General features: G+C 36.2%; 1 protein-coding gene across 6 annotated transcripts in view; it reads right to left on the reverse strand.

Annotated features, from left to right (window-relative positions):
* Nucleotides 1-542: 542 nt before the first annotated feature.
* The window catches only part of NaCP60E (Na channel protein 60E), a 184,806-nt gene continuing 158,914 nt past the window's right edge, over nt 543-26,434 (reverse strand). The window contains exons 9-30 of one of the 6 annotated variants that reach the window (XM_069505245.1): nt 18,705-18,820; nt 17,802-17,998; nt 17,103-17,244; nt 15,741-15,875; nt 14,949-15,163; nt 14,694-14,864; nt 14,059-14,252; nt 13,424-13,655; nt 12,997-13,268; nt 12,687-12,922; nt 12,293-12,617; nt 11,901-12,216; nt 11,554-11,829; nt 11,184-11,480; nt 10,805-11,093; nt 10,523-10,716; nt 10,238-10,440; nt 9,727-9,999; nt 9,241-9,600; nt 8,866-9,094; nt 8,298-8,406; nt 543-7,326 (exon numbers count right to left, since the gene is read on the reverse strand). In XM_069505245.1, coding sequence (XP_069361346.1) covers nt 7,124-7,326; nt 8,298-8,406; nt 8,866-9,094; nt 9,241-9,600; nt 9,727-9,999; nt 10,238-10,440; nt 10,523-10,716; nt 10,805-11,093; nt 11,184-11,480; nt 11,554-11,829; nt 11,901-12,216; nt 12,293-12,617; nt 12,687-12,922; nt 12,997-13,268; nt 13,424-13,655; nt 14,059-14,252; nt 14,694-14,864; nt 14,949-15,163; nt 15,741-15,875; nt 17,103-17,244; nt 17,802-17,998; nt 18,705-18,820 — 4,984 coding nt within the window. In that variant the 3' untranslated portion in view covers nt 543-7,123. Of the gene's footprint in view, nt 7,327-8,289; nt 8,407-8,865; nt 9,095-9,240; nt 9,601-9,726; nt 10,000-10,237; nt 10,441-10,522; nt 10,717-10,804; nt 11,094-11,183; nt 11,481-11,553; nt 11,830-11,900; nt 12,217-12,292; nt 12,618-12,686; nt 12,923-12,996; nt 13,269-13,423; nt 13,656-14,058; nt 14,253-14,693; nt 14,865-14,948; nt 15,164-15,740; nt 15,876-16,532; nt 16,565-17,102; nt 17,245-17,801; nt 17,999-18,704; nt 18,821-26,434 lie in introns of those variants that run through there. The other 5 variants (XM_069505247.1, XM_069505246.1, XM_069505248.1 and 2 more) reach the window with 5 other exon arrangements.

The raw sequence follows: 26,434 nt of genomic DNA on the forward strand, positions 1-26,434 counted from the left end.
CCTGTGGGAACTCTGGTTTTCTGGGATCAAAAGTAGCTTTTGTCACTCTTCAAGTTGACTTAACTTAAGTCTTTAACTTTATCCATAATACAAACAGAAATCACGTTGATCTGTTGCTCGATTGCTATTTGCGGCTAACCAACAGACAAACAGATTTTCATACTTATAAAATTAGTGGTGATTGATAGTCTAAAATGAAAAGTATGAGGGATGATTTATGCCAACACGTGGCGGGTAGGCCTTGCCACGTCCGAAGCACGGATTCAAAACATCACGAACATTTTATATGAAGTGAAGCAGTTATAAGAGGTGAAGCAGTTAATGCTTCACCGGGTCGTGTTCGTGCACGGACGCCACGTGGTGAAGCATGAACTGCTTCATATAAAATATGTTTATGATGTTTTGAATCCGTGCCTCGTCCGCGCCTCGTACGTGGGCTCGTGCCCGCCACGTGTTCTCATAAATCATCCCTTAATCTGCATGAAGTTGGTAAATACTAAACTTGAGTTATTAGAAAGTAGGGCCACAAATAAAACTGCATGTATTCAATATTTTTTTAATCATAGTTTTCAACATGGTTAATTTATATTTTTGTACCTCGGAAGAAAATCATATTTCGCAGGTCTCACTTAAAACTTTTTATTTACATATAATACAAATGTATGATACACAAGTCGAACACTGCTCAACATTAGTTTTATAGACAAAACTTGGATTGCAGATAAACAATTATTTAATAAAAAATATATCAATTACTAGCTTTTCATGACTTCCTCCGCGTGATATAATTCATAGCCTAGCATTTAGTGATAATGTAGCTATCTATCAGTGATAAAATTTTTAGAATCTGATTTAGTATTAGTTCCGGAGATTACCAGTTACATACAAATTCATAAATTAATGCAGTCAATTATTTACTTATTAATATTGTTCATGTTTTATTACAGTAGCCGGCAGGAAATATTGTACATCGACCTTTAGAAAGAGGTTTCGACTTCGTAGAGCGTTGTCTCTATCACTCATACCGTGACATTTTGTCGGTCTCAACGACAGAGACAACGCTCTACGAAACCACTATCTCTTTCTAAACGACGATGTCCAATATTTTCTGCCGCGTACTGTACGTAATAGTTAAATTACTAATCTAGGCGTCATGGGATTAGAGCGGCCCCATCAGGCAGCTTGGGTTACTGTTGAAAAACTGTTGTTTAAGAATTACAATATTGGGACCTCCACCTTCTAGGCAGGCGCGCTCCACCTTAGCCTGCATCGTCACCTAATATTTGGTGTGATTCCAATCAAGCGCATGCCTATTTAGTTAAAAAAAAACCACTGCTTGAAGCAGTTGGCCATGACTGCTTCGAGCTGCCCTTCTATGGTCGCTCTATAGCCCAGGCACACTTATCAGTAACCTACCCTATACAACGTATAGGGCGCGGCGTGGAGTTTGTATCTTGAAAACTTTTTTTGACTTTATTATGATGGGTAGATTAGAACCAGAACAAAACTCAACTGCCTTACCTACCTAAAATATTCAGGCGCCTTTGAAACAGGTGTTAAACTCGTAACTTCAGTTTTTAAACTACGTCTAATATTTTGGTGGTAAGACCGTAAAAGTACTCGTATATCCAAATACAGAATATGTGCGTGTTTTTTTAAATTGCTGCTTAGCCTATGCTTTCTGCAGTCCATGTTTTGTCCATAGATTTATAATAATGTATTCGTCTAGCTACCGTATTTTAAATGTACGTCGTACATCGTCATGAATAAATTTGAAAGTAATTTCTAACTCTTTACTACGTAAAATTATGAAAAATTATTGCATTTCTCTCTTTATCTACTTATTTACATAGTAATAATAATAAAACGGTATTCCTGAAACATGTCTATTCTATTTTAGTTAGATATATAACGTCGTTCTTATTAAAATTTTAAAGTTCTGGTTAAAAATCGGTTTTTAATGCTATATTTAAAGGGGGTTTAAAGCAGTAGTGTAAATCTTGTAAAAGCGCGGTGGTACAAATATTAGTTAGTCATTAAAGTGTAAGGGTCGAAAATCTAAAAACTCACTTTGAAATAGGTTTCGAAAATTCCTATTTTTTTTAATAAATCGAACTCTTTAAGAAAGACAAAGCTTCTACACAAAACGCCAATATCAATATTTTTTATTTGCTATGGCGATATACTTACAGAAGTTTAAATAATAGTTAATCTTTATATTTATATTTATATTTATCAATTTACTATTTAATATAGACCAACCGTGTGGATCAAAATGGTATCCTTTTCGTATAGAAAGTGTGGATAAATAAATATATTTAGTTTAATTTGTTGAAAATAATAATAATAACAGAAAATTAAGCAGTAATACATATTATATTTATGCGAGACTAATTTTATTTTTTGTTACAAATAACTAACAAATGGCAGACTTTCAAATAAAAAGAATAAAAGAAAGCCAAGTGTTATTAAAAGTTAAAAAATATATACTACAACAATGACTTGGTCCTTGCTACAATTAAATTACCTATTTGGAAATAATGATTATGGTAAATGACGGTAATAGGAAGGTACGTTTCTTTCTTTTATTACGTAATCACTGCTGACAAAATGTTAAGTGTCACCTCCATTAAAGTATACCTATCTATAGTACGCGACAGCTCGAAAGCGCAATCGAGGAGGGAACGCCCCGCACACCCGCACAGCCCCCGCTCTAACCCGGTGCGGGAGAGCGCGGGTGTTCGGGTATCATACCCCGCCTCATACCCCGACTGCCATCTCTACCTGTCGCGGACTATAAATGGATCACCTTCTAGACATTTGCGCATTCCTTAACACACATTCGTGTTTATTACGAATATGATTAGGTATCATATTCGTAATAAATATATATATACTGTACTACGGTATATTGAAATATAGATTGATTTATATTGCGATTAATTGATTGATTTATATATTTATTTATGTCTGTTATTATATGCGTGTATTTATTTCCTAATTCGAAAATTAAATTTTTCCTATTTTTATTGTGACTTATTCACCTTTCACATAACACTAACCTTGTACCGATTATGTTTTATAGCGGTTTTACCATACTTTTTTAAAATAAAAGCAGTACAGTAGCCGGCAAGAAATATTGTACATCGACCTTTGGAATGAGATTTCGGCTTTGCAGAACGTTGTCTCTGCCACTCAAACCTATGTGACATTTGTCGGTCTCAACGACAGAGACAACGCTCTTGGAAACCGCTATCTCTTTCTAAAGGTCGTTTTTTTTAAAATATATATAGCGAGCAAACGAGCAGGCGGGTCACCTGATGTTAAGTGATTACCGCCGCCCATGAACATTTGCAGCACCAGAGGAACCGCCGATGCGTTGCCGGCCTTTTAGGAATTTGTTGGTCCGCCCCTTGAATAACCCCATGTTATAATCTAGTGGGAACACCGCCGATGGGACGATGTACAATATTTCCTGCCGGGTACTGAACAACTTATGCTTTAGTATGAAGTGATAGAGTGAACAGCTCACGACAAGTAAGTTATATGATATTAAAACGTAAAGTCAAACATAACTACATTAATGGACGGGTATGTACATGCAAAATCATATAAATATTTCTACATGGACTTAAAGTTCAAGCTAATAATGAGAAGAATTACAAATGCCGGATTACTCGTATGTTTATTTGAAATTTGTATACTTAATGAAACTTTGCTAATTAAAATCCTATTATCGTAAAGTATTGATAATATATCACTACTTTACGCTATCATAATATATTAAAAAAGTATATAATAAAAATATTTAATCAAATGTCTAAGTATAAGTACCTATTTGAAATAAAAATAATACTAAACAGTTGCACACATTGGTCGCAATTTTTAACTATCACAAAATGTATAAAATAGCTTACAACCGGGTCACAGTTGAAAATCAGCGTCCTACATCTTATGTGTGTTAACGCATATGATGCAAGACATTATGCTGAGCTGTACACCCATTTGGGGTGGTGTGACAGATGAAAATAATACATTTGTACTTTGTTTTTATCTGTGAGTCCAACAACAAATAAATGCATTTTCTTTCTTTTTTTCTTTTACATAAAACCAAATTCACATTTATCTACTGAGCATTCGAGTTCTTCCTGTGTGTCAAATTGCTCTAATTAAATGCTCAAAGCAGTACACAACCATTATCTTGCAATTGAGACTATAACATTAATAAACCTTTCCCTGAGGACGTTAACCAAAGATGTTCGAAGAAGACAGCTAGGAAACAATCAACCAGTAAGTTTTAGGTGACTTATTATTTAGTTATATTCTTATATACACGTTCCGGAAGTAGGCCACTCGGAGTCTAATAATAATGCCGCGTCGTAGGCGGGGCATTGACCCGAGTTTTGACGTAATTTACGCAAATGTGCCGTGACACTAGTTCAGCGTGCGTAGCTGTTAGTACATCGCGCTACAGTTTTCCGTCGTATAGTGCTCTGAAAAGACGCTGCCGGCGTAAAGTTCCGTCGCATACTGTTCGGCGCGTTTTTCTCAAGACCGAAAATTTTGCTGCCGAACTTTCGCGACGTAATTTAAGCAGGTTGTCGTGACAGTAAAGAAGAATTTTTTCACATTTAATTACTATCTACCTAGAAAAGAATATGAGTATATTCTTTTCTAGGTAGATAGTAATTAAATGTGAAAACTTAAAAAATATAACCAAAATTTTACAAAACAAAAAAAATATTATACTAACTACGTTAGCCTATAACGAATATTGTCTGACGAATTAGTACTTAAAGTCTGGTTCTCTAATCCTACGAATTCTTTAGAACTCAAGACTATTATAGATATTATTATAGGTAAGTATAAGTACCTACCTACCATTTCACTGAGATGGATCGTGCCTTCAGCGTGCGCGTGGGTTGCGAGAAGGATTCAAAATCACTGTCCACTGACTTCTACTAATACAAATAATAGTAATGATAAGTGCTTCCCCGTCCACTTTTACTCTCTTTTCTCTTCATTGTAAATGTTTTTGGTACAAATTAAATTAAATTATATAAGTACCTACGCTGGATTTGCTACCTGTTTTTGAAGTATTTGAAGCAATTTGATTATCGCCATTTTGGCGCTGATAGCAGCAGTGAGCGTACACGGAATTAAATGTTAGAATTAAGAATAGTCTAGTCATGTCAACAGAAGACCATTTTACACAACACTCACAGCCGCTATCAGAGTCGCTTACGAGATAGAGCTTAAATCTCTCACATAAATCTGTCTCGTTTTAACTCAATCTTAAGTAACAATTAGTGACTCTGAGTGCGACTGAAAGTGTTTTAATTCCCGGTTCGCTTGGTGGGGGAGTGGGGACTTTGAATCGGCACAAAAAATAATTGATATTTTGTGTGTCACACCTTATCTGGCGTATGTATATAGTAAGTTGTCCATATCTGTGTGGTTGTCACACTCTTGCTTATTCTAACCCACGAGCCGTCTCAGTCAAGCGGTACACCTATAAAAAGACATGACTAGATATTCTGATTTATGGCAATTTAAAACAAGTTTAGTTAACAATTTTGTGTAGGACAAAATTAACGTAAGTGTTGTCTATACCCAAGCTATATAATTCACTTACTTATAATAATTAAAGCTGCCTTGGAATATATATATATATATATATATATAGTTCTGGTCAATTATCCGTTAATACCTATCAATATGTGTTAAAGCAAAAAAGAAGAGATAGGTAAAATTAATAAACTAGATAATTATGTTCGCAGAATGGCGTCATTTTGGTATTCTTTAGGCAGTGGTCCGACCGCGTTGCGCCGGCGAGAAAACGACTAACTATCGGCGATTTTCTCTCTCAAGAAACGCACATTAAATGTACATTCCGTGTAAACGAAAGAGATGCATATATTAAAAGTTGCTCTCTGTCTGGTCACACTGCCGGCGGCGACTCGTTTACTAGTTTTGTCGCTGAGCGACGAGCTTTCAAAAATAAACTCGCTCAACGATATTCGTTCAGCGATGCTCTCTCGCTTGAACACGTGTAACACGCGCGCAGGTTTGCACAGGACTGAGCGACCGCGAGCGAATAGCGCGAGTAATCGCTCGTCACACTTGCACACTCGCTTGTAGCCCGGCGACAAAACTATTGAAACTACACACTCGCTTCCCGCTGATCGCCAACTTGTTTATGTTTCTAGTTCTACTCGTTTCTCGTTCATCGTCGGCGGTCGGACCACTGCACTGCCTAAAACGGATCTCACAAAATTAATGTCTTCAATGAAAATAACATACATCGGATTTTTAATGAAGCTTTCATAAGTATAATATTTAATATGGATTTGCAATAATATACTCATGTATTTATAAGAGCTTCCGCGTCGTACACCCAAGAGCTATCAAAAATAAAATATTTGATAGCCGAAACGAGAGATATAAAAAATATTTTGCTGTCCGGACATGAATACCGTGGCCGTGTAAAAATAATACTAATGCAAATAAACTATACCGAATAATTTTGCATCCTTAGTTAAAAAAAAGTTTATTTTATTTGTTTGAACAGCTAGCCGTCGCATAAAAATAGATGCGTAGTCCGAGTAGGTTTCTTATAACGGGCCCCGACGTCATATCAGTCGCTGGCTTATACATAATAACTCTATTTACAATAACAAAGTAATATACAATCGCTCAACTCTACCCCGTACTGAAATATCTATAGTAAAAACCATCTAACAAATCGGCGTCTACTAATCAAGCGTAAGCTAAAATCGGTTTTACCTGTCATTTAACGTGATGAGTGATTTAACGCTATTTTATTTAACTTTTATTGCGTATGGAAGTCTCCGGTTATTTTAGAATTAATTTTTAATAAAGGAATTGATATTTTCGTTTTACATTTTTTAAATATAATAACAATACTTATCGACTTCTAAATCTAAATTGGTTTAAAATCACAATTACGACCTAACCGTTGTAATATCACTGTTACCCGTGCGTGAACACAATATTCGATCTTTAAAACTTGACACTCACTTTGTCTTTATGTCAGCCTGGTACTTAAGTTTAATAAATACTATTGGTTTGTTGGAGCCTCTGGGGGCTCTTCGGTCGTAGATCAGCTGGGTTGTTCGTCACTTTCTCGGTGTACGAGTACTCGAACGACGGTGGGGGGTGCTGAAGGTGGAGGGGCGGTATCGGGGGATGCTTCCGTGACGAGGATGCTCACGGCACTGCTTGCGTGCGGGGACGGCGTGCTGGCTCGAGCGGGGGGTGTTGGACGTCTAGCCGAACTTCTCCGGGAGGTCAGACGAAGTGAACCTGGAATAACAACATTCTTATGACCGGAGCTTTACGAAAAAAATGAGAAGTTGAATATAGTTGCAATATTGAAATATCATTGATATTGAAATATCACAAACTTATTCCATTTATCCACCTTAAAACAGTCATAGAGTGCATACTCGGAAACGTGTGTATAAAAATTCGCCGTCCGGGGTGGATAAATGGGATGGGACACACTCGGGCTTCCGAGTATATACCCTAGGTAGGGTAAGCTGTTTTAGGGTGGATAAACGGATTTAGCCATATTAAGGTTTAGAAATTTTATGGAAGTAAAAATAATATACTGAAAGAAGTAACAGCAGTAAGATTAAGACTAATAAACTAATAATAGAGAAAAATAGAGAATACAAAGCAGATAAAAATGGATAAATCGCAACACATGCATTAATTAAAGCAAAAAATCAAGCTCGCGTACAATGTGGGTTGAGTACGTTTTCCGATTGAAACGGGGGCAATTAAATGTTATTGATATTAAAAGTACTACGCGTTGCATTAAATTGTTTGAAACAGCTTTAAATGTTTTAGCAATGTATCTTTAACATATTAATTGATGATCATGATCATGATCATATTTAATCATATTCAAGCATCGTGTATATCGCAAAGTCCGTCAAAATCCGTATGGGATATTTTATATCATATATTTTAATGTATATGCTAGAAGCAGTTTACGTTGTGGCAAAACGGCTGCATTAAATTTATGAAAAGTCATCACAAACAGATTTGTGTGTGTGTGTGTGTGTGTGCGTTTCAGCGACTTTCCATGGCTTGCGCTCATCTTAAAATAATCCGATAGTTTGCCATATCACTTAAAAATTAGTAAATACTTTCCAGTATGATCACTGAGACATCAGGAATTTTATGGAGGTTGGATTTTGAAGAAAGCTCATGAATTTCTAATCGCCTAATAGAAGAAAGACACAAAAAGCATAACATTACATATGAACCTGCTCGTTTCGGGCCGACGTCCTCGTCTACCGCGTCCTGATGCCTCAAGAATAGTGGCAAACCGTACGCGGATCTTCTACGAGGTGGAGCCGTTTCTGAACCACTCGGCTGGAGAATGTGAAGTTTTGGTTAAACACGATGAAGAGGTTTTGGGAGACACAAGACCGACTTAAATGCTGTGCATTATCAAACAGCTTTCAGATCTTGTCATTGACAAGGATGTAATAAGTTGCTAGAAAAATATTACAGAGAACCTCTTCAATACTTGTGTTAGTGACAGTCAGCGGAATAATTCCTTGGTAGATGTGGTTAGTATCATGATTCATGATATAGGTACTAATAGCGGAACATTAACATCATAACAACAGGGCTAAGTTGGTGTCTATCGCCCATGAATTTAAACAATGACGTAAGTTGATTCTAAATATATGAAATGGGCGTTCCTCAAGCATTGTTACACCACAGTGCGGCTCAATACTACTTTAACAATTTACTTCAATGTCTGCAATCTACTAGCAACTGGTGAGTACATGATATTTGTACTAAACCTATATTTTGAGAATTTACCTGATCACTTGGTGCAGTTCCCGGTAATAACAGAAGTGGCAAATTAAGCCAAGCTCCTCCTATATCGCTCAAGTCGGAAGCATCAGACGCCCTTGAGGACTTTCTGCTGGACGCGTGGGACCCTCTTCGTACATGAAGCAATGCGCTGAGTTTACCGCCCCAACCGTGGCCTGGTGACCACTTGGTGCTTTCTTCTTCTTCTTCTGGCGAGGGACTTCGATTTTTTCTCCTATTAAAAAAGGTAAGAAATAATAATTATTAATCCTTGCAAGTTCAAGCAGGTAAACATTAAATCTACGAAATATTATATCAAACTAGAGGAAAGGTATTCGCTTATCTATATTACCAAAACTAATGACTAATGGTGATTCTTACTTGACGTATTCCCTCCACGACCGTTGTATTGTTCGTGCGGCTTTATCTTCTCTCTTCCATATTCTAGTTGAAGAAACTATTTCTAATTCTTTTCTTGTAGGAAACTGCTTCTTAAATTTAATATCCATTTGTTCTTGGAGTTGTCTGAACGTTTCTGTTTCCTCCACATGACCTAGTACATGCTTAACAAGTGCATGTAAGATGTCCAAACAATGGATCTTATTGCCTCTAGCAATAGGCAAGTTAAAGCTGACGAGTGCTACTGTATTTGGCTTGGATATACCTAATGGGGGATCTAAAGATGCTATGAAATCTGATAGTTGAGCAAAACTTATGAATTGAGTAGCGTGTGGATCGTATCTGAAAAATAAAATCATGAAATTGGTTAAAGACAATATCCAGTAAAATTAAAATTCATAACCCAACAATCAAACCACAGAATTATTCAAAAGGATAACAACGAACATTAAATACAAGTGAACTTACTTTGACCACCGAATGTAGAACATTTCCAAATCATCTTCTACGATACCAATCTCTTCCTCTTGATGGGCCTGATTGAAATTCTCGAGGATGATAGCAATGTACATGTTGATGACAATCATATAACTAATTATTATGAATGAAGTAAAATACGTTATTGCTAATAACGGACTTCCACAGTTTCCATTAGAGTGGCCATGATCGCCTAGCTCGCAATCAGGGGGCTGGATCATTAAAGATTCTAGGACATCGTTCCAACCAGCTGATGTCATAAGGCTGGAAAACGAAGAAATTTTCCATTATTATTTATATTACTATGAAATAAAGATCAAGTTAAGGCGGAAAATTAACAAGTTAAGTAAAAAAAATATTGATATTAACTTAACAGTAATTAATAAATTAATCGTTATTATTAAAACCTGTGTGTATAGCGAAATCAATAGTTAAAGTTGAAAAAATTCAGGAGAAACTCTAGTGTAGAAACATTTTTTGGGAGAGTAATAAAGGAACTTACCGAAAAAGCAGTTGCATACTTCTACCAAAAGTCTGAAAATTGACAATGTCATCAAGAGCGCCCTGCTCCTTTACGTGTCCAAATACGGACATGCCAATGATCGCATAGATAAAGGTAATCAGGGCTAGCAAGGCACCGATGTTGAACAGAGCTGGTAAGGACACCACCAACGCAAACAACAGTTTTCTTATGCCTTTAGCGGCCTAGAAGAAATAAATACAAACAGTAAAATAGTAAAGATATGTGCTGGTCAATAATAAAACGTAAAATAGTTAGGTTACTCACTTTAATCAGTCTTAAAATTCTCCCTATGCGAAAAACTCTGACCACTCTCAGAAGCGTAGGAGATATTGGTAAATCTATCATAATATCCTCCATAAGAATACCTAAGATCGAAGCTAAAACTAGCAAAAAATCAAAAACGTTCCACGGGACTGTGAAATAATGGTAACGTAGACCGACTATCTTAACTATAGCCTCTGAAAACATGAAAGAAAATATCATTATCATCGTGGAATTTGACAAAATTAGACATCAAAGATGAATATTTTATTTGGTATTTCTTACCTAAGCCAAAAACTGTTGTAAAAAACGCGTTACTAACTTCTAATACGAAGAAAACTGAATGGGGTTGGTCGTAATGCTCTATACCCATTGTTAGCATGTTAAGAAATATTAGAACAAATATAGCTATTTCGAATCTTCGAGAATTAGATAAATCATAAAACATTGCTAGAAACTGATTTCTTGGCCTCTTTATTACTTTCTGGGGCTTTTTTCTACCTAATTTCTTCATAGCAGTGTAATAATGTTTTTGGCTTTCCGTTAGAAACATTTCTAGTACACCACCTTCATACTGAAAAAAGAACACGTTAACATACATATAAAATTATATATAATTTTTGAATAATCTTAAACCTGCTACTACTAACAGTTGCTTACTTACTTTTTTCTTGAGCATATTAAAATTATCTATAATTACTCCTATAAATAGATTTAATGTGAAGAACGATCCGCATACAATAAAAATAACGAAATATATGTATGCGTAAAGATTGGCCTCCCTTGACGGCTGCAAATCTACTCCTCGGGCGTCCACAGCGTCAGCCATTACTTCCATCCATCCCTCAAAAGTGGCCACTTGAAAAAGAGCTAAGTAGGCTATACCGACATGGTCGAAGGATATCTTAGAATTTATCCAAGAAAAATTATTGTAGTAGCACTCCCATTTATCATTAACTACCTGGAAAGTAAAGAAACTTCAGTCAGGAATAAAACTTTTTTCAAAATGATATTAGGGCTACAATGGATCTTACCTCTAATGGTAATAAAACACCTTCCTCATTTACACACTTAAAAAATTTACCCCCAAAAAATTGTACGCCCATAATGGAAAATATTAACCAAAAAACTAAACATACTAATAATACGTTGAATATACTAGGTATTGCATACATCAATGCATTTACAACTATTCGCATTCCTTGCCATCTAGAAATTGCTCTTAGCGGTCGAAGTGCACGCAATGTCCTTAGCGACCTTAACACCTTTAAATTTTCATTTTCTTCTATTAGCAAACTAAATACTGATACCTGAAAAAAACAGATGATTTAAACTACTTATTCAAAAAGCATGTTTATAATCGTTTAAAATTTATACTTACGAAAACTATAGTAAAATCTAACAACGTCCAAAAACTGGTAAAATATCTATAGAACCCCAACGCTATCCATTTGAAAAACATTTCTATAACGAAGATCATACAAAAACTAAGATTTGTCCAGTAAAGTATTTTCTTGAGTGGTTTATTTTTTTCTAGATGTATATCTTCAAAACATAAAGTGATGCTCGAAGCGAAGATGAGAACTAAAACGAACCACTCAAATGCTGGCGTATCAACATAGCGGACTACATATGTACGTATTAGCATCCATCTCTGACCTAATTTTGTTTGAATACAAGCATCCCAACAAGAACATCTGTAATGAAAAAAAAAAACGTGTATGAACAAAATAATTAATTTGATTTTCACATTGTAAAGGTTAGCATACGTACTGTTTATAACATTGTTTAGGGAAACAATTTTCAGGTTCTTTCGGCTCTTTACTCTTTCCGAAACCTGGAAATTTTCCCGTTGCATCCGTGTATTGGCCTTTAGAGTTTTTTCTCCCTCCTACTGTTATTTCATCTACATATGAGACTAATGTTTGCCAGGGATGTTTTATGTCCTCGTCATCGGCTCGCTTCGCCAACTCTCTACTAAAATGTTTCGGCATTTCTACTCCTCCTATTCCTACTCCAATTCCTATTCCTTGTCGCCTAAATTTTTCTGGTGTCGTTTTAGTAGATATTTGTGCCATCTCGTATTGTTCAAATTCATCTGGAGAAATTAAATTTTTAAATTATGATATTCTCAAACCTTAATACTTAATTGTATAATATCACTGACCTCTCGAGTCTGAAGGTTGCGTATGATACCCAGATGACATTTGATTCAGCAGCTTCTGCACCGCAATTTGGTCAGAAGGCGCACTTTCATCTAAATTTTCTTTGGAATCTTCTCGTATACTAGTGATCTTATGTTCGGCCGCTAAATCTCGTACATCTTTTAACGTTTCCTGACTGCCATGATTAATGTTGCCTGCTTGGAACAGGTAACCAAAGTCGGATCCTACGGATATTGGCCTAGAAATTAAATGTTTGGAAAGGTCATTGTTATTAAAAGCTTTTATCAAGTAACTCGATTTATTTTCTTGTACCTGTTTAATGCTTCTTGATAACTATGGCTATAAATGTTGTCGTGAGGAAATAAAATAGTTTCTTGCACTGAAGAGGAATATCTCTGTTCTGTTGGAATTGGCATTTTGTGCTCCTCCATAACACGTTGTTGTATCATGAATTCAGTAACTAACTCTTCTAATTTAGTTTTTTTTTCAGTCTCTTTACTTTTGGATATAAGGAAACCTTTTTTTCTTACTATTGAACGTATTCTATCAAAACTTTTCGCTAATTTTGAATCTTCTCCTACTTCCTAAAAATAAGTTTGATTAATTGTTTGACTTTGATCAAAATTCAATTTAATTATTTTTTTGAAAACCTTTGCCTTGCCTACTTTGTATACTATATCTGTAGTGTCTACTTAACTATATCATAAAAAATTATTGAAAGAGAATTTTATAAAATTACCTCTTTTTTATTCTTAAGTTCTTCACTGTTAAAGCTATTAAGCAACAAGGCAAGGAAGAGGTTGAGCACCATAAAGTTGCCCATAACGAGGGCGGGAAGGAAAATGAAGAAACAACTTTCTGCGCCGCTCTCTTCTTCTGCACGCATGCAATCCCAAAGAGGCTCGATCCATTCTCCACAGAGTATGCGAAATATCATCATGAATGAATGGAAAAAATCGTTGAAGTTCCACCTTAATTGAAAACAATTGCTATAAATGACATGGAAATTACAACACAACATGCTGTTGAAGTAATTTAGTTTAAATAGAGTAAAAAATAAATATTTGAAAATATATATATATCTAGAATTTATATTTTGAATTTTAATATGATTATGAAAAAGCAGTGACTTAATTATATTCATATATATATAATTTCAGAACTTGATGTTGGACACTAAAATGTTTTTTAAACTAGAACTTTACACCAGATTTTGAAGTGCCCTTTTGGTTGTTGCGTGCTAAAAACATTATGAATATTAGTAAACGACGATTGAGTATCGTATTTCTTAATCTATTATATTCAGAGATGTAGATTGAATTCACAAAATTAATTCTTATTATTATTATTATACAAATAGGAAACTATAAATACCTGGGAACGGGGTCCGGATCGAACTTTTCACGCGTGTATGATTTCGAGAACAATTGCATACCGATAACAGCAAAGATGTATATAACTATAACTAGCACGAACGTCAAATTACCAAGAGCACCTATTGTCGATATTATAATACTCAACAAAACTTTCATTGTAGTCCATGATTGGGCTAATTTTAACACTCGTAACTGAAAAGATACACATGTTATTTGTTAACTAATTTTAAGTATTTAATGGTTTAATGTGAAATAAGATAAAGTTCAAACTGAAACTCGAATACTTTTCCAACACGTTAAAAGGGTTTACATTTTCATATATAAATTATATTTTGGTATTTACGTAATGAAACCAAAGACACCAATTTCAACTTAATTTTTATTATTTATAATTTTGTTTAGGTCTATTTTTTGTTTGTCTTAACCGCCGTGTTGGATTTACTCGCAGGCACATTTGACACGACATTATAGGCGTCTGCGTGTCATATGAGCTCATTTTATCACAATTTAGTGAGCATTTTGCGATATACATGAATTATAAGAGAACCGATGAACATACATGCATACATACAAACACATAGATACAAACTCGTAACACCACCCTTCTAGTCGCGTAACAAAGATAACACTTACCAATCTAAGACCTCTTAACACTGACAGGCCATCTACAAGCTCGAATATAAGATCCAAGAGACTAGCTGAAACGATGATCAAATCGAATATGTTCCACCCACATGCGAAGTAATCTTTACTCATGGCCATAACTTTCATTATACATTCTAGCGTAAATATTGACGTGAAAACCTGCAATGCAAAAGTTTTTGTAGCCTAATTTGAAATACATATTAATCATATTATTGAGATTGCTGTACCAAAGTAAAAAGTCACCTTATTTCCTATGTCTAAAGCTGATCTAACATTTTCACTCATACCATGATGCTCAAGAGCCAAGAAGAGAGTATTGAGAACTATACAAGTAGTTATAAACAGTTCAAACAGTGGATCCTTTACTATTCCATACAAACAGTTTTGGAACTGCAACCATCCTTCATAGTCTATGCAACAAGTAACGCAGCACTCGCAGTTTCTGTCCACAAGTTCATCTGTGATCAAAGTTAATAAGTCAATAAAGCATAAGACGTGAACATAAAATAAAAGCGACAACATATACGCACACATTTATGAAATGAAACCCAAAAAAGTTGAAATACTGAAGAAATAATAGCAGAAGGGCAGAAGCACAGAAAAGCGTTTCACCATAATAAGAATATTGATGCGAAGCCGCCATTGCGTAGTCAAATTTTAGTGTTAAATTATTTATAATGATAAATTGCATCGTGCACAGTAAGCGGAATTTTGGGGCTGTAGAGAAAAACGCAGGTAATGCACGATATCAAATTTTGAATCACCAATGCGTTGTTTCAAGTAGAAAATTTCAAATTCACAATTTTCAAGATCCCATCTGAATCGCATAAAAGTTCAGTCGATAGGAATAGCAAAATTGAAACATTGTTTCGGAGCATATGTTAATGATGATCCTGAAACAGACTTGAATGCGATTCTTTAAGACGATAGCTGACATAAAATCAACCAAATGCATCGAATCACCCTGCAGTCTTCCCAAAAGGAACAGGGGTGGACTGGGGGGGGCAGAAGCGTTGGCGTCTGTGTTTTACTAACCTGTGAGGTAAGTGCAATTTTGCTCGTAATTGCCCATATGAGATTTGTGCGTGGCTGCCAATAAACTGAGCTCATTAATTTTCGTCGTCTCCGCTTGGGGGAGGTCGGGCGCGCGCTTGTATGGCCAGTCCGCCCCTGACGATATTAATGAGGGTAGAAGCGAAATTGCAACAGTGTTGTATAAAGTGTCCAATGAGGTGTAGCCCCATCAAGACGTGAAGCTAATGGTGAATGTTACCAGCCACTAGGCAATCATTAATCATTCCTATAGCGCCAATAAATCTAGCAAGAAATTGGTGGGCATAGTTATGCCTTTTAAATTATATTGTAAGAGTCAAACAGGGTATATTTTCTTAGTAAAAATAGCGAATATTTCATAAAGCTTTATTTAATTATACCGTTCCGTTAGTTTTTAGAAGTACTGGTAACATTAATCATCATTTTAGAAATCTATTGAATGTTGCCATGAAATATTCGTTTTTGTGTCTAATTCAGTATTATATACAAAGACTAATAAAACAGTAAAAATTGTTGTAAGTATAAATAAATAATATTGCGTTGATTGTTTATTTGTTTGAAAGTAAACACTACGTAATCCTTTAGTAGCTTTGCATATTCAAGTTTTGAATTAACATTTAATCAGCAGAATTCTGGTTTTACGAATAACGTTGTTTTAGCCAAGCTACCAAAGTTATCGTTTGATCATGGATTTCTGGCAGGTGCAATTTACATTTCAGTCCACGTTCAAACGGTTGCTATTTAAATAAATAGGAAGACTAAAAAAAATCTTACACAGTGCTTCTGATATCCAAAGAAACTATCATCTGATTGCAGATGCAAATTGAAATAGAGTGACTTATTAGATTTTGATCAAATGAGTAGGAAAATGTTAATAATAGTATTCAAACTACGTAATTTGGTTTTAATTAAAGTATCAAAAACTATAGGTACAAAGTACTATAACAGGAGTTTATTTGTAAAAAATGCAAGCGTTTAAAGTTAGTAGAATTTCAGATAGTTGATCATGTGTTAATTGTAAAAGTAGAAAAATATAGTAAGTACCATGCAATTCGATTAGCCACATATCATTGTGTTTACATTCAATTTGAAGTCTATTCTACTTATGAAGAGGGCAAGGTAACATAAAATTTTAGTTCTCATATGAATACTCAAAGCATACATTCTGATATTGGCTGCATCTTGTTGTTACTTGACTTGTGTTTTCCAGTGTTGAAGCAGTGCCAATCAAGTGGTATTATAATGCTACCAAATTCAAAACAGATTTCTTTTTTATTGTAGTTTTTTGATAGCATTATATCAAATAGACTTAAAGCTGTGCAAATATTATAATTTTAGTTTTACCTAGAACCACAATCTGATTAAGGTAGTCGGGGTTTAGCGGATATTTTTCTTCAATGCTGCCTTTCTCGCCTTTTTTCGTTTGATCCATTTTTATTTCAGTTTTGGAACCATTCTTAAGCTTCGTTTCTTGTTTTTTCGTTTCCTGAAAAAAGTTATATTTAAAAATGTTTATGCGTTGCTTGTAGTTTGGGATGTTCTAGCGACATTGTTTAGTAAGCGGAGCTGCAATATTGGTAAGATCTAATTTAATGCTAACAGAGTTGCAGGAAATTTGTTTGAAATTGTAACACCAAACTGATACGGAAGCAGGTGTCGTCGGTGCGAATGCGTTGCTTGATCGTCGGAGGTGTGCTCGCCGTTATCGTGGTCGTCCACGACACCGGAGACACCGGAATCATCTAGACTCCCGGTTGTTGCTGTGGTCTCTAAGCTGTCGACCAGTGATGTTTTGGATTTTTCAAGTAATATAAGAATGCTCACTTGTTTTAGAGTTATTGTAGCAGGTGGGGCAGGAGGATACGGAAGCAGGTGTCGTCGGTGCGGATGCGGTGCTTGGTCGTCGGAGGTGTGCTCGCCGTCATCGTGGTCGTCCACGACACCGGAGACACCGGAATCATCTAGACTCCCGGTTGTTGCTGTGGTCTCTAAGCTGTCGACCAGTGATGCTTTGGATTTTTCAAGTAATATAAGAATGCTCACTTGTTTTAGAGTTATTGTAGCAGGTGGGGCAGGAGGATACGGAAGCAGGTGTCGTCGGTGCGGATGTGGTGCTTGGTCGTCGGAGGTGTGCTCGCCGTCATCGTGGTCGTCCACGACGCCGGAATCATCTAATGAAGACTCCCGGTTATTGCTGTGGTCACTAAGCTGTCGACCAGCGACGCTTAGGGCACCGCGACCTGGAATGTTGAAATTGCCGTAAAGTACCTATTATCCTGTGTTGACATCCCAATGTTACACCTTCTTACGCGCTTCTCCATTATTCTACTAGATCTAGCCATATTCTGAGGTAACTTCGTGCGTAAATCTCACTCTTGAGATTTACGCACCCGTAAATGATGATTGCAATAGCACGCTCGACTTGAAGCGATTATGGAGAACACTCATAATAAAGGATTTTAACATTGTCTCGGTAACTGGTAAATGTCTCATAGCCTCAAAATACCCTCTTAGATTACTCATAGGTCAAATAATTAGGCGACAATAAATAAACGATGCTACCCCAGGACCTAACGGGTTGATTATTGAGTTGAGATCAAACCACCTATTTAGTTTTTTTATCGGTAGATCATTGATACAAATGAGGGTACTTTGCGTCGTTCGTTCTGAAGGTAGAACGACAAGCTATCTGGGCTGAGCTAGGTTCATAGATAATACACTATATCGGCTAGGAGGATCCGAGTGGTGCTCCCTTTCACAATGTTCTCTGCGTGGCTAAATAGCAGGATAGCTCTGTTGTCAGTATGTCAGACTGGCTTAATTTGGAGATTTGGATGTAACTGATATTAGCACCATTATGTTTAAATAAATAAATCTATAAATACCCTCGTAAAATTCACAGGAAAACTTTGATATCAAGTCAATGGTTGGTGTTTATCAAGTTACCTAATGCGTTATCAGGATGCAGAGTATGAGGCGGCGGGGGTGGAGGCGCGGGCGCAGGTAGCGGCGGTGGTGATCCACTCGGGGTCACTGACCGCGATCGCGACCTGGACCGGGATCTGAAATAGATTTCAAACGAATAAGAAAATATGTCATCTTAATCTTTTTATAGTTCTGGAAAGAATCAATTCATAAATACACATTACATTCTTAAACGGTTATTTATTTATTTTTATACATAATAGTTTTTGATTTATCGTGAAAAAATACGACTGTAGTACGGAACCCTCAGTGCGCGAGTCTGACTCACACTTGGCCGGTTTTTTTCTTACTTACATCATAAGTTAGATAGACAAAGCCTTTAAAATTTGCTTCATTACAGTATACAGATAAAATTGTTGTCCTTCGCCCCACAATCACGAACTTGGTTACTCACTTGGTATACAAAACACGGCCACCGCTTGCTATGCTAAATTGTCGCCTTCGTAAACACCATTATCATGCAAATTTTCTTCGTGTTGACTCCCAGTTGGTAGAATTAGGTCAGTCGGGTGGTTTGTTCAAATTCATAACTGTCATGTGAGACCAGAATATTATACTTACATCGAATTTATATATATATTTTAATTTTGTCCGTAATATAATAGAATAATAATAATGTCCGTAAGTCGAGTTAGTGCCGATGTGTAGATAGAGGCAAGGTACCAAAAAAATAATGAGCCTTGTAGGTGCTTGTAGCGAGATACCTACTCGTGAGAGATGGGCGATATATGAGGACTTCAAATGTTTAAAACTACAATGTTACAACCATGGAAATACATTTCCATTTCTTCCTTATTAGTAACAGGTTCAATTTCGGTAAAAAAACTGGTAGATATGGTATAGTACTCGACAGGTCGAGATGACAATCGGGGTGGGGACGCCCCGCACATCCGCACATTCCCCGTGCTAGCCCGGTGCGGGATAGCGCGGAGACGTGCGGGTGTGCGAGGCGTCTCCCCGCCTCATACCTCGACTGTCATCTTGACCTGTCGCGTACTACAGGTACCTAAACTGAGTGCAATTATATACGGGTGGGTCTTCATTGTCATTCAGTGAATATCACGCGGAAGGTTTATTAGTAGACTAGCTGATACCCGCGACTTCGTACGTGTGGAATAATTAGGTTTCTTAAAAACCCCGTGGGAACTCTTTGATTTTCCGGAATTAAAAGTAGCCTATGTCACTCTCCAGGTTTTTATCTATACCCATGCAAAAAATCACGTCAATCCATTGAACCGTTGCAACGTGATTGAAGGACAAACCAACAGACTAACAAAGCAACAAACCAACAAACAAACACACTTTCGCATTTATGATAAGGGTACTGATTCTAATAAACCTGACACATTTGTACGTCTAATCTAAATGTCTTGGGAATAGCTTGGCTCCCCGTGCAAAGCCGGGGCGGGCCAACTAGTCCACGTATAAAACTGACTTTCTCGAAAACATTACATCGTAACTCGAAATTGGGCGTATAAGTGGCTATTTAATGTAACCCGACATTGTAAATGTTTACGGAAACCAGTAACGATCCTGTATCAAAAGCCGCGTTAGCTACACCGTTTACCTTTTACGTAAGGAGACATTATATTTATTTGGTACATAAAAGAAATGTCTCGTTTTATAATAGAGGTTTTTATGTCTTCGTCCTCAATGCTTAACTATAATCTATTGAAGCCTATATAATATATAGTACGCGATATCCCGTTAAATGTCTCTTGTACCTATGCAGTAATACCGTATCTATTCTATTTATCTATCGACAGGAGACATTATTGGCCACCGTTAAACGAATCTATATTTGAACGACATAAAGAGCTAAGCACTCCGAATTGACAGCTAGTAAACCATATTTGAGGCTTGAGGTCAGTAAAGGTTACTATTATCGGTCGATATGGCTTAAAACTGTCATTATTACACAGGGGTTTGTGGCTTTTATCGGAAACATTGCTTGAATTTGGATTGCGAAAATATGAATTTGTTAATATTGCTTTTCTTGTAGTAGATTCAGGAAAACTATGACTCTCGGAGTATTCCACTTGAGTTAAATTGCACTTCTTGAGTCTTAAAACTTCTGACACCGAACGTAAATAAAAATCACCACTACCTAATAGATAAGACCGTCAATATATGGCCCAAAGCATTTTCAAGCTTGGGACACCTAATGATATAGATAACTTTTGTATTTTCCTGCTTTATATTTGGTTTGTTTCACGTTTCTTGTAGGATTTTCTAGATATTTTTTATATGCCTAGTCGTACCTATAGTAACGTGGAAAATTGGTAACAGTCATAGAAGCCACAATAGCCCAATATACAAAGCCCTCCCTGAATTCCGAAGATTTCAGATTGTCTAAAGAAACCACAGAGCATCCAATAACTCTATTGATAAAGCTATGAATAGGGGATAGAGCTTTCGTCTCAAATTTAAACTTTATAGCGCAAGTTGCTGGCTAAATCCTCACTCGAACTTTAATCGAAACTGAATTACTTGGAGATGGTAGGGGAACCGGTAACGGTCTCATAAAGATTATCTTTACGGCCTATTTCCTTATTCATCTATCTATCTCTACTGGTTTTGGAGGATAAATACTTATCCAGTTTGTAATAATTTGAATAGCTCCATCTCCTAAAAATGATTTATAAATTATACCTACCAAGATTGCAGACAAAAATGATGAAACAACAAAACATTTCTTAAAAATTTCGCCGCACACAGCACATGCTGAAATACCCTCGTATTTCAGCAAATAAAATAACCAAGTAAAAATATCTAAGCAAATATTTCAACTCAAGCGGTACTGAAGTCAAATTCTCAAGATGTCCTCAGCTCAGCTTGAGAAACCTCTCATGTATTTTTAAAATAGAAAGATTCGCAAGTAGCTTTCCGTTTCCTTAAACTTCCGTTTAAATTGATAACTTAGATTGAATGTTTGAAATGCTTTCCCCTTGTGAGACGACGCCATCTTCAACTTTTGCAATTTAAAATTGCATACCACAATTTATTTGAAAGGAAACAGACAACAGTACAAAGCGCAAGTGTATTGAGTTAATGGACTGAGTGTTATACCAGTTTGATAAGTTGCTGATTTTTAATATTATCCTTTAGTTTGCTTCCTTTCAGTGTTCTTGCTTTATATTGTATTGAACCACAGAAATAGGACCACACCTAGATTCGGGTTCCCTATAGTCATTATTTTGTGTAATGCAAAATTGACAGCAGCCAGTTTATCATCATCAGATTAATTTTTTAAACGTTGTTGTTTTTGTCCTTACGTCCGTCCGTCTGCCTGTCAGCGGGCTGTATCTCATGAACCGTAATAGGTAGAGAGTTGACATTTTCACCGTATATTTGCTTCTATTGCCGCTAAAGAACAAATAATAAATATTTCAAAATAGTCGCCATGAAAAAATAAATAAAGATAAAACGTGTCGTTTCTTGTACTATACGGAACCCTTCGTGTGCGAGCCCGACTCGCACTTGACCGGTTTTTCTCTATAACGTAGACTCACAATAAGAGAGCTTTTAAGAAGTTCCACCCCAGTGAAATCGGGGCGCGTTAGTAATTATGGCAGGGGCTAGTTTTGATCATTGAATTAATATGTACTAACGTATGAGATAACTATATCTCTATGGTTTTGATATACAATGCTCATAGCATTCGTATCCCAATTCAACTTTGCTTGTTGCAAACTTGTTAGTTGCTTGCTCCACGTCTTGTTCGTCGCCTATTTGCGCTTGCCATTTGAGATTGTATTATCTTGCGCTAGCTAAGATAACAATCTTGCGCTTTATGTCCGAAACTTGCATATTGTTATAATGAAACTGAAATTAAGAATTTTCATGCTCGTCTTTTTGCTAATATTTACCTAATCAATATTGTGGTAATCTCGCTTATTTTATGCTGTATTTGAAACGACTAAAACAGTATTTATTTCAATAGTTTCTTATTAATTTACTACTAAGTAGTAATTAGTAGTATAGCTAAGTAGTGACTATAGTCACTAGGATGGTCCCAATTTCTACGTAGGTAGGTACTATGTAAAATTTTTGAATTTTTTGAACTTGGTCTTATACCTATAGGTATGCCCTTCCTAATTAGTGTAAGGTTCTGTCTGAAGTTAAGTTTTGTGTATGAATGAAATTCTTGAATGAATTAAAGATGAAATTTTTTACTATTAGCTTACATTAGTGAGTAATTAAGAAAAAAACCGGTAAAGTGCGAGTCTGACTCACGCACGAAGGGTTTCGGACTATCGTACTAGACATCTCAAACCAGTATAGTACCTAATTGTTTACTCGAACAGCTGTACAACACAGCAATAAAGCCAGACAGGACCGAGATAGTAACCATTATTATTGTTCGTGTCAATTTTTAGGTTTTTTTGTGATTGTCGTCAAGCGCAAGCCTATCTTGCAATAAAAAGCGTTGTTACTTATTTTACCTTCTTAGTTTTATATTTTTTAGACCCAATGAATATTCTTTAACTGAACAACATACCCAAAGCAGATGATACCCAACTACTTACTCAAAGTATGAATTTGATAGAATTTCGTCAAAAAAGAAATTAGAATGAAACTCAATCAACTGAATTGTTGTGCATTGCGGCGAAATTAAACCCATGTACCTACCTACTGCGGTTAAACAAACATTAGGAATTGGTGTTCAGTGAATCGATATTGAGAGCGACTGTTAACATTGACATGGTATTGATGGTATTGAAGTACCTATAGCTAATACATGCAGTGTTATTGTGCATGCTTGTAGCCTCGAGCTGTAAATTATTACGCTATTGGGACTGGCCGGTCATTAAACATCATATTCGCCGGATGAACATAACATAATTTGCTTTACGATTGAAGTTTGTCGTTCCAACCCATTTGCACTATCGGAATTTATTTATTTGTATCAATTTGAGGGTCGTCGTCAGACGTCCAATGCTGGACGTAGGTCTTTTATAGGGATTTCTACATGCGGTCATGCGCCACCTAGATTTCAGCAGCTCCCAGCGATTCATTTGATGTCGTTTATTGGTTTGTCCTTCAATCACGCCGCACGCAGCAATGGAGTGACCTGATTTTTTACGTGGATATAGTTGAAGACCTAGAGAGTGACATAAGCTACTTTTTGTCTAGGAAAATCAAACAGTTTCCATGAAATTTAAATCTAAATCGACGCATACAAAGTCGCGGGTATCAGCTAGTACCTAATAATACCAAGTCCAGGATCAATATCATATTCTGGTATTATCCGGTTGTCTCCAACAAACTCCGCGGTTTTGTGGTTTTAGACACGACATTAATTTCAATACAGTATAGCATTCCTATTTCCTGTTACGAAATAAGTACAAGACGACCTTACTGGAATTAAGATTCGTAGTTATATTGCCAGCTATATTAATGTCACTTCCCGGTGCCAATTTCACCCGGTATTGGTTAATTTGCCAATATCATTCCGCCGTGCTGCAATATCGCTTTAAATTTCCTCCCAGAGTATTTTCAGCTTTACAGGCTACTATAATTTTCTACAATAATTATAACTTCTTTTTGTGTTAAACTTGAAACTAAAAGGAATATTTTTTATGCGAAAGTGGGTCTGGCTCTCTATCTGTTACATTTTCACAGCCCACCCGCTTTTTGTACAGAGATAGTTTGGAGTAATGGTAGAAAGGCTACTTTTTATTCAAGAAAATGAAGAAGTTCCCATGGGATTTTATAAACCTAAATGGATATCTAGTTTTTTTATATATGGCGATCTTCTTACAGAGTGTAGGTAAGAAAGAGTTTGCTAAAAGAAAAATAACTCTTTTCATTGAAGTATAAACTCACAACCGATCTCAGTGAACGCGTTCTACCAAATTCAATTGAGAAAATGTTGAACGGAAGTATCGGTAGGTACCTATTCTATTACGGGCAACTTTCTTGCATTAGTGGGTACCTACGTACATTTTCTTTTACAACCAGTGATATGATTTTTAATGATAATAATAAATATTTTTTATTCAAGTAAACTTTCAAAAGTGCTTTCGAATCGTCGGATGCATCTACCACTGGTTCAGAATGCCATTCCTTCCGAGAAGAACCAGCAGGAAACTCGGCGGTTGCTCTTTTCAAATATTTTATTTTACAATCAAATTTTGATTATCTCTACTATGTTTACAACTGTATTCTACACTGAAATGTAGAATGTTAAAGTGTGAAATCACTACACATGTCATAAATGCGAAAATGTGTTAGTGTGTTTGAATAAGGGTGCCAGCTTTTCACGGCCCATCCATTCACCAATTTTGACGAAAGGTACAGAGGTAGCTTGAATCCCTAGGGAGGTAGTTACTTATCGGCTACTTTTTATCCCGGAAAATCAAAGAGTTCCCTCGGGGTTTTTAAAAACCAAAGTCCACGTGTACGAAGTCGCGGGCATCATCTTGTTATTTATAAAGTACTAATGTGAAATTATTTTGAATCAAAAGAATGTATAAATATAAGATTAGCATGAATAAAAATAGGCCCAATGTAAACTAAACCGTAATAATTTGAAAATGGTCTCTAAAATTAGATTGTATTTCAGTCACGTCTTTCCAAGTTAGGGGCTCACCTTTAAAGTTTTTTTTCAACAGCAAATAACGTTTTTTGCGACGCCAGCCGACTGACAACATTTCACTTAATAAAATGTAAAACTTTTTAACGAAATTTCGCACCGTACAAAGTGAATAATTTAAATGTATTTTTGCAGTGGGCCGCATTGCACCAAAGCCCCCATGGGTGGTGTTTATTTCGAGGCATTTCGAGCGGACTTTATGTGTAGTTTACATGCCTGAGCTAATACACTATTGGTTCATACTTTACATTTACATGCCACATTTTTTTCATATCTCCGTAACCTTATGTGCCATAATCCACTAGGGCGGCGTGTCGCGTCGTGTCACGTGCGACCTGTCGCGCGTTTTTATTTTGTAAACTCTGTGTGCAACTCCCATTACCGCGATGGTTCATAAATTATATTTGAATCTTGGATGAGATAATGCGCGTGACCCTTTCGTGTTGTTGTCATTGTTGATGCCATTGTGTAGCACGTAAAAGCACCTTTTATAAGATGTTCTAAAAATGTACCCATATCTACCCAGTAAATTCTACGTTTTAAAAAGTACCCGTTTTGAACCCAATATATACGTTTCGCTTTTTTGCGACGGCCGCGGCGTGGTGAACGTCATATAAAAGAACAGCGCTGTAAACTCTTCGATCTCTGTTTTGAGACATGTCACTTTCGGTCATGACTCATGATACGTAAAAGACTAGTGGGGCACACGTAGCATACTTACTACGATGCTACGAGCTAACACCATCATCTACGCGAGCAATAAAATCAGCTACGTAGCCCGTAGCTATCATATCGATTTTGATCATTGTTGATGCATTATTTAATAGGTACTGATTATATGTTTTTTAAAGCCTCTTTTCAATCAATTCAATGGTTGATGAGTCAAATGGTGCGATACATGCATAACACGTGATCCATTTCTACGTGGCTAGGGTTTAAGAAGCTAATAGGGAAGTTATACAGCTATTAGGGACGATATTCGGGTAATCTGGACCAAGATTTAAAAAAACAGTATACCCCAATATGCCCCAGTAAGCCTCGTCGATCTGCTTATCAGGTACCATACTACAACTTTCCTCACTGAAGAATTATT

The sequence above is a fragment of the Maniola hyperantus genome, chromosome 20 (assembly GCF_902806685.2).
Source record: "Maniola hyperantus chromosome 20, iAphHyp1.2, whole genome shotgun sequence".
Taxonomy (NCBI): Eukaryota; Metazoa; Arthropoda; class Insecta; order Lepidoptera; family Nymphalidae; genus Maniola; species Maniola hyperantus.